This window comes from Antennarius striatus, chromosome 15, assembly GCF_040054535.1.
Source record: "Antennarius striatus isolate MH-2024 chromosome 15, ASM4005453v1, whole genome shotgun sequence".
Classification (NCBI taxonomy): Eukaryota; Metazoa; Chordata; class Actinopteri; order Lophiiformes; family Antennariidae; genus Antennarius; species Antennarius striatus.
The window spans coordinates 3,648,500-3,662,670 of NC_090790.1; the positions used below are offsets into that span (position 1 = coordinate 3,648,500).

General features: G+C 40.9%; 1 protein-coding gene across 1 annotated transcript in view; it reads right to left on the reverse strand.

Moving 5' to 3' along the window:
* Positions 1-11,511: 11,511 nt before the first annotated feature.
* The window catches only part of LOC137608507 (ephrin-A5b-like), a 71,584-nt gene continuing 68,924 nt past the window's right edge, over positions 11,512-14,171 (reverse strand). Inside the window, exons 3-5 of the mRNA XM_068334951.1 lie at positions 12,953-13,018; positions 12,745-12,825; positions 11,512-12,334 (exon numbers count right to left, since the gene is read on the reverse strand). Coding sequence (XP_068191052.1) covers positions 12,210-12,334; positions 12,745-12,825; positions 12,953-13,018 — 272 coding nt within the window. The 3' untranslated portion in view covers positions 11,512-12,209. The remainder of the gene's footprint in view (positions 12,335-12,744; positions 12,826-12,952; positions 13,019-14,171) is intronic.

Genomic DNA, 14,171 nt, shown 5'->3' on the forward strand with positions numbered 1-14,171 from the left:
CTGTGTAGTTCAGTAGTGGGATTAGATTAAGCATACTTGGGATTTCTTCCCTGAATTTAGAAATAGTATGATCTGATAAATTTCGAGTACAAAGATTTTTTGCAGGGAGAGAATTACACAATAGCTGAATGTCGAAAGTTATCAGGCAGTGGTCAGAAAGGATAGGATTATGAGGAAAGATGACTAACTCTTCAATTTAAATCCCATAAATCAGGACTAAATCCAGAGTATGCTTGAACTGGTGGGTAGATTCCTGTACACACTGACTAAAGCCTATGGAGTCTAGTAATGACATAAATGCCCTACTGAGGCTATCATTGCTGTCGTCTACGTGAATATTGAAATCACCAACAATAATGACCTTATCAGTTTTAAGAATTAAACTAGTTAAGAAATCGGCAAATTCAGATAGAAAGTCACTGTATGGACCAGGAGGACGATAAATGATGACAAATAAAAGGGGCTGAAGTAGTTTCTGGATTGGGTTCGATAGGCTCAGACTAAGACTTTCAAATGAATTGAAGATAATTTTTGGTTTAGGGCTCAATTCTAGCGAGGAATTAAAAAAAGATGCAACTCCGCCACGTTTGCCTGAGACTCAAGGGATCTGATAATTTAGGTGACTAGGTAGCTTCATTTAGGGAAAAATACTCATCATCACTTAAAGAGAGTAAATCTATATGATAATATGATATAATGTCATTGATTAAAATAGCTTTTGAAGACAGAGATCTAATATTTAGGAGACAACATTTTATTGTTTTGTACACCGGAGCTATTGAAGTCCTGGTTTTGATTTTTATTAAATTTGGATGTCCAGTTGCTTTCCTCTGTTCTTGAAATGACTTAAAATTGGCATGAATTAACTTTAAACGGTCGAGGGACAGACACAGTCTCAATGGTGTGTACAGTGGGTGACAATACAGTAGGTGAAAGTGTAGTGGGTAACATTAGAGTGGGTAACATTACAGTGGGTGAAGGTACAGTGGGTGACCGTTCTAGGAGTGCAGAGACCTGTTTAAGACTGTGACTGTTTGACTTCAACATCCCTGCATTACAGTAACTATAATTATGACTTGTACTAACTAAACAGTCTATTAAAGTGGAGGAGAAAATAATTTTTCAGATATCTGGTATATTCTCTCACCACCTCAGGCTCCAGTCGCTTTATGATGTGGGAAGTTGTTCCCTCTGTTCTAGAGGTTGCATAAGACTTTCTCATTGGGTTGTAAAAACTCTGTCATGATCTATTAGAACTTGTCATCATAATTTTTTTATGAGAGTGGAGCCTAATCAAATGCATTGAGGGAGATGGCCACAGAGGAGATTGCCATTATGTTTTTCATCTTTGACTGAGATGACTGTAGAATGAACCCCAGCTCTGCCACCAGACTGAAGATTGGAAACAGTGAAACTTCAACGAACTTTTCTGCTGCGCAAGTGATCAAAAGTCTGTTAGACCTTCCTCTGCAATCACTCGCTCCACCAGCTGGGAATCTTCAGTTTGCTGCACGTGGATAGAAGATGTTTTGGGTTTGACAGTGTTGCTTGGGATTAGTTAACATTATGGTCGATGGTCCAGCAGCGTGCTAATCCATCAAAGTGATGGATGGCCTTCAGAGCTTTACAACTCTGTTTAAATGTCAGTGAAAGAAAAAGTGTACCGAATCAAACAATTTTTCTTACAGTATAGACAAGATTAGGGAAATAAAAATGTAGTAATTGAACATAAACAAGTCTTTTTGTTTTTAAGTTCTCCCCAGTCGTTGTGTGTGTGTGTGTGTGTGTGTGTGTGTGTGTGTGTGTGTGTGTGTGTGTGTGTGTGTGTGTGTGTGTGTGTGTGTGTGTGTGTGTGTGTGTGTGTGTGTGTGTGTAGGCCCTGCCTCTCATACAGTGTTGTGTCAGATGATGCCAGGCTCCACCAGCTCATATGGTTCCATTTGGTTACATTACAGACTCTTCCAGCTCGGTGTCCTCAGAATGTACCCCTTCTCATCACTTTGTACAGTGTAAGTAGATTTTGTGCTTAAACTATCTCAAGTTATTTCTGTGGTTACAGTTCTGAAACGCAGTGATGTCATTCATTCTCCTCTGCTGTCAGATTTCAGTGTTTTGTTGGTTGTTGCGTAAATGAATGGAGGTTTTAGTGTACATGTCTGCAAAATATCAACCACACATCCATCCATCTCAATCTAGCTGGTCCTATGTACAACCAGTTTTACCTGCTATAGCTCTCCTGTCTGAAAATACAAGTTATTAAAACTTATTGAGTGTTTGTTATCCCACATAAATTAGGCTGAGAAATCTTTAATAAGATACTAAACCAATCCAGCAAAATAATCCAATGAAGCTAGTTTAGATGAGTATCTCATTAATATAGCCATTTTGTTTGTAGATGTATTTCATTTTCCACAGACATTAGGTAATACAGCCTACATTAATTGATTTTATGTATTTATCACAGTGTGTCTGACCAATCTCAATACCTTTTTCCACCCTTTCCACCATTTATAGGCCAGTGTTGTTGGGCTAAAGCTAATATCAAACATTCTGATCGCTTCATCTATGCAGAACCACCTAGAATTTATTCCTCAATCATTGTTAAAACAGCACATCTTATTGTAACATGACATAATTCATAACAATATGATGTATGGCAGAGTAAAATTATTTTGTGGCTCTACTGAAGAGAGGAATAACCAATGATCAATCACATTGTCATGTGTTGCAACCCATTTTTGTAAATATTGACTTTTTCTCTACGGTATGGGCTTCACCCAAAAGTCTTCATGTGTCTGAATAATAGATTTAGCCCATTTCACTGGCCTTGAGTCAATCACAGTAGTGTGCTCTGTGTTTTCTCTGGCTCAGCTCTCTCCTTTCAGAGATCCTATTCAGCTTGGAGCCATCTACAGCAAGAGCAGAGAGCGATGAATATGTTCTGTTCCACTCAGTCTTTATTTTTAGGATTGAGTAGACTTACAGATGGCCTACATAAAACTGAATAGGGCTTCATTTTAACAGCGGGGTAGAGAATTGGCTGGCATGCCATTGTGTGGTCTCTATTGTGGGGATACAGGGGAGTTTAGTAATACAGCCTGTCCCTCTCTTGTCCACGCACACGGCCAGCCTGATTTTCCATGATGATTTCTGAAATGGGTTTAACCTCCAGATTTGCGCTTGCGTTGCCAAGCGGTCGAAGGCCACTGCTTCTGAAGAGGTGCTGCGATTGTTTGGCTGCTGATATTACTTCTCACTCTCCAAAACGATTCATTTTCTGTGGCCTGGTGGACTTTTCCATCTGCTCGACTCAGCCTAAATTGTAGAGGACAGGAATAAAAGTTGGAAGAGGAAGCACTGGGAATTAAATTGGTGATATTACAGGGGGTTCTCCCTAAGAGATCAAATTAACATGAGCCGCTTGAGACATTTTTAAATCTGAGACGACAGGAAAATTAATTAGGAAAATGAAGGATTATGAATTAAAGGGTGTCAAACATGTAACATACTAGCATGTGAGAGATTTCAGATCTCATTTTGAGCTCAATAACCTCTGATTTTATGTGTAAATATGGTCAGCAAATCCACATCTATCAGCTGCCGGTTTAATTTTCGCAGTCACTCAGATTAGGCAGTGTCATAAATTATTGCATGCCTCGGCTCAGACACACAGCCTGCTGGCCCCTGAGCACGAGGGGAGACTTCACATGTCAAAGCCTCCCCAACACTAAACCGCAAATTGGTCCTGAGAGGCACCTCAATAGCAGCTCATAGTTGTTCAGAGTGAAAGTGAAGATGAAACTAGTGACTGAGAAGGGTTGCCATACAAATGTGTGGCACTTGTTGCAGATACGCACGTGATTCTTCTTCTTCTCCTTTCGGCTTTTCCCTTCAGGGGTCACCACAGCGAATCAATTGCCTCCATCTAACCCTATCTTCTGCATCCTCTTCTCTCAAACCAACTACCTTCATGTTCTCTTTCACTACATCCATAAACCTCCTCTTTGGTCTTCCTCTAGGCCTCCTGCCTGGCAGTTCAGAACTCAACATCCTTTAGTTTTAATTTCATACCCTGTTATAACCCCCGAAGGGAGATTAAGAGCCCACACTGTAGTTTTTGTTAGTCAATTGCACGCATACATATTAGTGTGTACAGGCCCCTTTAATACACACAACCACACACTAGGGGGTCTGTAATCATGCAACGGGGGGTAGAGTGGCAGGCTGCCCCTTTGTGGAGCGCCCAAATGAGCAGTTTGTGAGGGGGACGGTGCCTTGCTCAGGGGCGCCTCGGCAGTGCTCCAGAGGTGAGCTGACATTTCCCACTGTGACCTCTCAATCCCGGTGGTTTTTTTTGGCGGGAGCTGGAATCGAACCGCCTATCTTGGAACATTGGACGACCCGGTCTACCACCCAATCTACCACTAAGCCACTGCTGCCTCTTCTACCAATATATTCACTATATCTCCTCTGGACATGTCCAAACCATTTCAGTCTGGCCTCTTTGACTTTATCTCCAAAACCTCTAACATGTGCTGTCCCTCTGATGCAGTAATTCCTGGTCCTATCCTTCCTGGTCACTCCCAAAGAGAACCTCAGCATCTTCATCTCTGCTACCTCCAGCTCTGTCTCTGTCTTTTCCTCAGTGACACTGTCTCTAGACCAAACAACATCGCTGGTCTCACCACGGTTTTGTACACCTTTCCTTTAATTTTAGCTGAAATTTTTCTATCACACCTGACATTTTTCTCCCCCCTTACCATCCTGTCTATACACGCTTCTTCACCTCTTTTCCACACTTTCCATTGCTCTGGACTGTTGACCCTAAGTACTTAAAATCCTCCACCTTCTTGACATCTTGATATCCCTGTAACATCACTCTTCCACCTGGGTCCCTCTCATCCACACACATACTCTGTCTAACTGCGGCTAACCTTCAGTTTGGCATAAATCCTCTGACTTGTCTAGCAGAATCTGCTATTTTGGTGGTGGCTTCCTCCCGCCACCAAACCAGTCAAGGTGGATCTGTGAATCTAAAGTCACCGTGAATGTGAGCATGTCCAGTTACATAAAATGAAAGAATGAATGAAAACTATGATTAAATTTGCTTTAAAAATCCTTTGTTTGGACATCGGCTGTATATTTCACCTGAATATATATCTCTTCAGGGGTGGCACAGTGGTGCAGTGGTTAGCCTCACAACACGGCGGACCCGGGTTCGAGTCCCGCTCTGTGTGGAGTTCGCATGCTCTCCCTGTGTCTGCGTGGGTTCTCTCCAGGTTCTCTGGTTTCCTCCCACCTCCAAAAGCATGCGCTTCAGGTTGATTGGCCATTCCAAATTGCCCGTAGGAATGAGTGTGTGTGTGCATGGTTGTATGTCTTTGTGTGTGGCTCCGCGGTGCACTGGCGTTGTGCCCGGAGTGTCCCCCGCCTCATGCCCTATGTCGCAGAGATAGGCTCCGGCTCCCCGTGACCCGCTGCGGCAGATATAGCGGTGGTAATCTGAAGATGGCTGACTGACTATATATCTCATCTTCACATTAATAGAAAGGTTTTTTTGAGCTCCAAGCCTTACTGGAATGATTTCTACATGTCTAATCATTCATTCAAAGAATTATCCTCCTCTGATAAAGATTGGCGACTACAGCAATGATTCCGGCTTTAAGAGAAGTTTTAGAAAGATTGCTTAAAATCACTGTAGAAACCCTGAAAACTTCACTACACTAGCTGTTTGAAGAATCTCATGTCTACCATCAGTTGTTTTTCGAGGTTTAAAACAAATCTCCAGTGTCCTTCAGCTGATCCAGAAAATTTTGGAATGTCATGAAGCTCTAGAAATATTTTGTGAACTCAGAAACCTCACCTGACTTACCCTCAGCATGGGGTGAGTGAACAGTTAGTGAATCTTTGTTCTCTGATGAACACTGTAATCCCAGTTGATGCTCGATGCTGATGTTTGGATCAGACATTCCACTTCATGCTGAAGGTGCAGGATGAGGCTGAGGTCAGCTGAGTCAAGCTCATCCACACCAAACCCATTTCTGAATGGGATACTCTGTACAGCAATAATATTTTCCAACATTGGAACTAAGGGGTCTTTTTAACAGGAGCTCTGGACAAATCCTGCAGTGGCATGTCCTCCTTCTACTGGATCTCACATTTTCTCAAGGTGGTAGATTTCTTCTGTCTTACTTAAGCAAACTGACATGCCCATTGCCTTCTGCTAAGGCATCTGCCAAGTGAGGTGTGGTAGGCCTCTAGGCTTTCACTGCTCACCAAGAGAAGACTGATAAGGACTTTCTACATTTGCTCCTCTTTCTCTCACCCTCTCAAACAGTCTGAGGCCACTGAAACTTCCTTTCTCAACAGCTATTTAAAAATATGGAAATTTTTCCAAATTAAACCCTTCAAACATGCTTTAACATTTTTAAGTTGATTAAAGTATGGGTGTTTTTCTTCACTCAGAAAAGGTTGTTGCTGCAGGAAGTTAAAATAAAGATATTGATATTGTAGTGAGTCTTAAATTGACACAGCAGCAGAGCTGATACAAGTTTATCTGTAGCTAATCCTGCCAACAGATTCCTGGATTTGTCATCCATAATCTTAAAACAAGAGTTTAAACACAGGGAGGAATCCCTCAGTAATAAAACACTGAATGTAGAATTAATTTCATGCTGACTTCTTGGAGCTGTTTTAATGAAAATCAAAGCCCACACGACCGCTGAGGGAGCCTGGAGTGTAGTGGTGGGAGCAGGAAGTGGAAGTGTCTGACAGATTTTCCCTTCAAAACCAAAACACAGATAACGTTGGACTGGCTATCAGTGGGAAGTTCAGTTTGAGACATTCCCACAATCCGACATCTGTCAACACAACTCTACTAAAGAAGTGAAGTTTAAAGTAAATGCATATTATTATCTTCTGTAATCTCCCTTTGTATTTTCAAGCATGTTTGTCCATAAAAGGAAAATGTTGCAATCTTTAATTAATTACTTTTGGGTAAGATTGTGTGTAGACTAGTCTAAATTATTTGTGTGTGTGTGCTTATGTATAGTACACAGGGGTCTTAGCTGCCCGGCAACACCTACAGTTTTTGCCGTGGGGGTTAAATTCTTTGAGAATGCTGACAGTGTGTTGTCTATCTGCCTGAGCGCTGTAGACCTACAGCTGATAATGCTTGACATAGCTCTACATCTAAACCACCAGTGAAAAAAATTGCTTTCATCCTCAAGTTATTCGGGATTTTACACCCATGAGTCCACATGCTATTTTTGTTAACAATGGCTGTGTGGATGGGACCAGGCGGAGTGGAAGAAATCTGAGCTGTTACTCAAGTCATGTTTTGACTTTTCTCCCCCTCACCCTGGCCACAAAAATGACAGGCGATGGAGTCATCGGTTGGTTGTCCGGCTGTAATCGTTTTCTGTCTGGAACACCTCTCACACATCCTAGCTTCACCAAGCTACATACACAAATTAACCATACTGAGCAGTTGTGCATAATTTGGTTTTCCAACAAAGCTTTCTATGGAAAGACGCTCTTGAAAGGTGACTCTGAAGGTGGGTCATGCACGACTCACCACTACTAGTCTCACCAAAGGTGTGGAGGATACGCTTGGCAATCTTTGCAGTGAAAGGGAGATATCTGATTGAGCCATGTGTATGTATAGCTTTGGAAATATGATGCAATGCCTCTTTTTTTTAAAATGTACTATTACCAGTCAGGAATAATAATAATTAGATTTCCTTTTCGATGCTGGTAATGCTTTAAATCTTTTATTTTCTTTCTGCTTCATTGGCACACATGACATTATCTAAAAGAGAGGTGGTTGTGTGAAGAGGAGCAGGGTTTGGATTCAGAGCAACTGATTTTGTTTTTGTGGCCTCATGACCAACTATTGTATTTTTCAACCATTCAACTACAACGGCCAGACCGCCTCTGGAGGGAAGTAAAAAGATCCAGGATGGGAGCCATGCTAGCTCAGCTTGGACTGAAACTGCTCCTGGCTAATGTCTCTTTGCAGGAAAATAAATGAACAAATTGGGACCAAGCAACAGAAAATAAGAGACTGTTTTTCCCACATCTTTAAAAAAAAAACAAAATCCACCACAACATCCCAGATCAAACCACATCACTCAGCAGTACTTGATCATCAAAATGCTATTGAAGGTGAAGGACAATGCCTCCCTAGTGTTGAAATTTTAATGTGAAAATGCTGACCATATGTTGATCACTATGTCTGTTGTATTCACCCAGATGCATACTTTGAAAAAGCCTCATTGTGCAATCACAAGTTGCACAAGGACAAGAAATTACCCATCCTTTATGTTTAACTATTGGAAAATAGTTTTGGAGCTTAAAACACTTTATATGTCAGCCTCTGCTGCATAAGTTTGGAATGTTGTTGCGTCATTCTGTCTTCCGTGATGCTCTATACTTATGAAGGTATAAATTCAACAACACTGTACAAGTGGTAAGCCTCCACTGATCCAAACCACACAAGGTAGAAATAAGAGATTTCCAGCAGCTGCACCCGTTGATTCTGTTACCTCAGCTGCACCTTCATTGCGGTGGATGAACAGGTTGTTCCAATGTTCTTGACCTTTTCCTGTAAATCGCTCATTGCGTTTGTGACAATGCGTGAATGCTACGACAGCACGTCTTAAAGATTCCTGTAGCAGTAAAGCAAAAGCCAGAAAATTCAGTAGATAAACTGAGACAGAGAGAGGGGGGAGGAAGACAAAAAAACGGAGGGATTGGAGCAGACAGCAAGAGAGGCAAAGCGAGGTAAAGAGCAAAAGACTGTGAGACAGTCCTCTTGGCAAAGCTCCCTGAAGTTCTGCCCATTCACGCAACATTAATTGAAGCACTCTTTTTTTTTTTTTTAGTTTGTGAATTACCTCCAGATTACAGAGAAACAGCTGTTCACCCACTTCCCCCAGACCGGCTTGTGTGATTATGCAGCGAGTGACAACCAAGACAAACATCCAGCTCTCATTCGAGCTGTTCTGACGAAGCCTCCGAGCCTTTTTGGATGTTCTTTCCATTTCACAAACTGTCCCTCGTCTGCACGGAGATGAATAAAACGAAGCAGACACAATGATTACAACGACAAAGAACTATTTATTAAATCCTTTTTTGTTTGTTTTTTGTTAGTCATAGCTGCTCCAACATGTGTATTTACAAAGAAATGTCCTTTTTTTGTATAAAATTTTTGTGAGAGTTCAGATGGAAACAGACAGAATAGTTTAGCTGTGTACAGAAGAGGATGGGGCTAATATAGGCACAATGTACACTTACTACAATGTTAACAGAAATGTGGAGTTTTGTGGTAAATCTATTGGTTATAAGAGACAGAATGGAGAAACAAGGGACGGAGTTGTTAGCTTCAGACTACATGGTACCAAAATCAGGCGAGCAAGTCCTTAGAACACAATGGCTGCTCTCCGATAACACAGGAAACATCACAGTTGTTGATAGATAACACATTTTCTCCCGCTGCCACAAAATACATTGGGCTTCTACACCAATAAAAGTCAATCGTGAATCCTGCAACATCGTCATCACGGCAATCTCGACCATTTGGCTCAGAAACAGCCGGAGGTGAAGGTGAGTGAGGACCACAAACAGAAAGAGCATCCTGCAGCTTCAACACACTTCTGATGAAGCAAAACAATGAACAACGGCAGTTCTGGAAAAAAAAGAAGGAAAACAGCTCGTCTCGCTCTCAGAGATCCATCTGTTGTTTCTTCAGGCCCTTTGATTCATGATTGTAACCTGACAACACTGAACGTCTGCTCTGTGCCATATTCACAGACACATTTACAGAGATGGTGAAATGTTGGTAATGTTGCCTTTGTGTTCCATATAAAAGACATTGAAAATGATACAAAGCTTTTTTTTTTAATACCAAGTCCTTTTTTTTTCTTGCTAAGAACGTGTCAGCTAATTCAGCTCTGCAAAGAGGTGTCAAAAGCGAAGGTTTGTAACACTGTTATGTTACAACAGGCTAATTGTTGGATACACAGTATCCACAAAGAGGATAGCTTTTCCTAGTCAATGCTGGAGGCGACGACAACAGTGGCTGGACTGTAAGTGTTAACTGAACAAAAACGTATGGAGGCTGGTCGGTGTGAGAAGAAAAAAATAAAGTCTTAATTTGTGCCCTCAAATTTAAAAATAGCTTCCTGGAACTAATAGACATGTTAATGTTTGTTCTCCCAACTCTTAAACTCCCAACTCGGACAACTGTGGACATCATGCATACGTGAAATATGATTTTCTTGTTTGAAAAACACAAGAAAGTGATTACGTTAAGAAATAACACATTACTGTGGCTGGGCTATTAGCTTGAAATAATTATTAATACTGGATTTTGTGTTTTGATGTAATTATGTGTAAACTGTTGTCATAAATTACTATTTAAAGTAGCACCGCATTGATTTTATACATCGGCATAAGCACAAAGTTAAGAAGTTAACTGAAGTTATGAATGTTTTCTGTTGTATGGTGAAACTTTTAACAAAGTCATCAAAAATAAACCTAATGATGATGATGATGATGATGATAATGATGATCCAATAGAACAAGAAAAAACAGTGCCCTTCTCTCTGGGTGGTCAATTTCTCATTCCAGACTTCCAGACTTAACCTTTTAAGGTTCCTCTTGGTGTGCTACCATACAGACGCAGCACAGTATGACATCATAGTGGGAGTGGCCCAGAATACAACCACCTGCTCCGTAACTCAAGTTTGCCGTCACATTGTCCCTCTGCTGGAGGGAGCGTTAATCTCGCTAATAAAAACCTTTCCATAATCTGAAATTGAGGCATGGACACATCCCTGAAGTTTATAGGACATTTGCCTCTATGTACACTTGTGTTATGACAGTGATTCACAAAAGCAATAGAGTAACAGTAAAACTACATTGTGACATTTTAATGACAAGATTCAATACACAAACACTCTTATTTCTATGCCCTGATAGCACTTCAGACTTTTTTTTTTTTTACTCTCCTTGGATTTTGTTAAAAACATCATCAATAATCAATCCAAGCAGATACATCAACTCATATTGTGGTGTGGTGTTATCAAATAAAATGTGTGTAACATGAACTAACTGAATGAGTGTTGTTGCTTTTTATTGCCTTCCTACTGCAGACTAAGTAAGAACAGAGAAAGCGCAAGGACTTCACAATAAATAGGAAAATACATTTTGCCTGGCAAAATACCATATCAACTTCTACACTCTGCTCAAATATTTTACTGTACACCCGTGTTGGCTGCTACAATTGAATTACTTGATTTATTCAAAAGCAAATACATTAATTGATCATCAAGTCACCCCATCCAAACACTAAAACAAGATTGCTTCGAATTTTTGATTTTCTTCTCGACAAGGCCCGTCCGCAGTCTGAGGCGAGGAACCGACCCCTGTGTAACCTGAGAGGAAGGTTAAGTCATTGAAGCCCCCCCGCCCCCCCCCCACACACACATGCACATACATACACTCACATTCACACACACACACACACACACACACACACACACACACACACACACACACACACACACACACACACACACACACACACACACACACACACACACCGTTGGCAACGGTCTTCTTGCAACAACATCCATCTTGTCTCCCTTTCTGTTGGCCTGTACGAGATATCTCGCTCCCAATTGTCCTAAAAAAAACCCAAACCAAAACCTCTTCACTCTTTTGTTTTTAAGAGCAACATATCTATGTTACATTAGGGGGTTATGTGATGTTTTCTCACACTCAAATAAATTTCAAAAATCTGTAAACGTTGACGGTTCCTGCTGTGCTTCTTTGCCATTCCAGCTAAAGAGTGCACTGATTGTGTAGTTTGTATGTATATGTTTGAATGCATGTATGTGTGCTTGTCTTTAACACAATAGAAATGTATATCTGCATACTGTGAAGGAGTGACAAGGCAAACAGGTTAGAGAAAATGTCTCGTTCACCTCTGGTTGTCCACCGTCAGCACCCACATATAGTCAAGAATCACACTAGTTGGCAAGTCAACAACAGCGAAGGCTTCAGTGTTGAAGTCCCTTCTTCTCTCTTTTCATCTAGAGAGCTTATCAGTGTTTTTTAACCCCTCCCATTGCAGGGAGGGGTGACAGGGCAGGGCTGCCTGTGGTCCAAACAGGACAGTCCTTTTCCGTGGGCTAAAACAGATGCTATAAAGACAAGATGGCAGCTAGGAGTATGAGGGCAGAGCAGAGCTGGAGGACCGAAGTCTGGTGCCGACCCACGGAGTTCACGTTCCTCCGAGCCGGCTCAGGAGACTCGTGACCAATGTCGTCTGAAAAAGAGGAGAAAATTATCATTCATGAGTAAAAAACAGAAAAAAGAAGTGGTGCTTTTGTTTTGTCTGTATGTTTAAATGATGAGGAAATCAGGGTATATATGGAAGTTTTTCCACTGTTAACACATTAAACACGACAAACGTGGTTATATTTAGCACATTTAAAAACTTCCAGCATATCATTAAAAGCTTTAAATAGGCCAAAAAGTTTTTAGTACATATTCAGGATGTAGGAAATAAAAGGACATTTTAAAGAAAATGAAAAGAAAAAAATATTAACAGCAGATGTAGAAGTTATTGAAAACATAAGTTCTGTGTGTAACACTCACATACGCATGCACACACACACACGCACGTACGCACACACGCACGCACACACACACACACACATCATTTATTTCACCAACCTCTGGGTTCTAAGGAGTTGTGACTGTTGTCGTCAAAATCGACCCCTTCCTGTACGCTGCCAGAGTTTTTCACACAATTGTCTTGAAAATAAAAGAAAGCAAAACAAAAATGAGAAAGGATACATGAAGATTACAGAGTTTGAACATCAAGCTAATCAGGAGCTGAATGGAAAAATGGGCAAAGTACACACAACAATTTATGACTCACTCTGAGGCCTGACGAAGACTTTGAGACGAAGGCAGCTTCTTCTTGCTTTGTCGTCAGTGATGGAGGCTATGGAGTGGAGAAAACAACAATCATCAAAATAACCTCTGTGATCCCATCTAGGTCATCACGAACATGATTATGAAGGGCAGTGCTCAGTAAGTACTTTACAATAAGCTTTTATAATTTCCTGTAACACAGAAGATGTTTAAAAAAAGATGTTTCTAAAGACATGAAGTTAGTGGTGAAAATAACACAGAGACATTTCTAGAACTTCTGCCAAACAAAAATGTTGAACTTAGCACTCAGAGACGGGAAATACCAAAATGTCAGTAAAGAAAAAGATTAGAGGTAAAGTTCTTGTTAAAATCCTTGATTTGATACATTTTAAACATCTGAGAGGTTTGGTTTCTATCTTTAAATAAAAAGAGTTTTGCACTGTAATTCATCAACAATTATTGAATCTTATCACTTCAAAGATAACATACAGCCCTGCCAAGATGGATATAAAGACAAAAAACTTTATATAATTTTCTAATCATTAATAATCAGTTATCATTTCTTAGCTTGGGGTCAAACACAATCAGTCTCGTATTACTTCAGATAGTGATGGGCTCAGACTGAGGGTGTAGACCCCCGACAGACAGACAGTCGCGACGTGACATCATTGTGGAAGAAGACCAACACAACATCTGGGACGCTTCACCTCAAACACTTAAAAATTTGACTGCTAATGTTGGTTCCTGTCATCTCCTGTCCTTTAACTACAGCATTTATTGATCACAGAAAAGGCTTTCAGGCCAAGTCACGGCAAGAATCACGAGCGGTCTCATTCCAGGCTTGTCACATACTGACGCTCCACCATGCTGATGTGCATCTGGATGTAATGTACCTCCAGTGGAAACGCACTCATGTTACAATGAGACAATCAGAACGCGTTTTACGAAGGACGCCCCCAGACGGGGAAACCGGACCACACCAAAGTTAGTCAAAGTGGCATTTTATGTCATGCATGTGTGGGAAATGTTTTACAAGCTAGCCATAGATGCTAAACTTCAGCTGTGCAAGGACATGAAAAAGAGTCTAATGAGCTGTGATGGAAAATTTCAGATTAATTAATTTCACGATTAACCTCAACTGTAAAATCTACCTTCATTCATGAACATCGGCCCAGTGGTAAAAGTATCTCTGTCAAGGTTGATTGTTTCCTTAACAGAAGCAC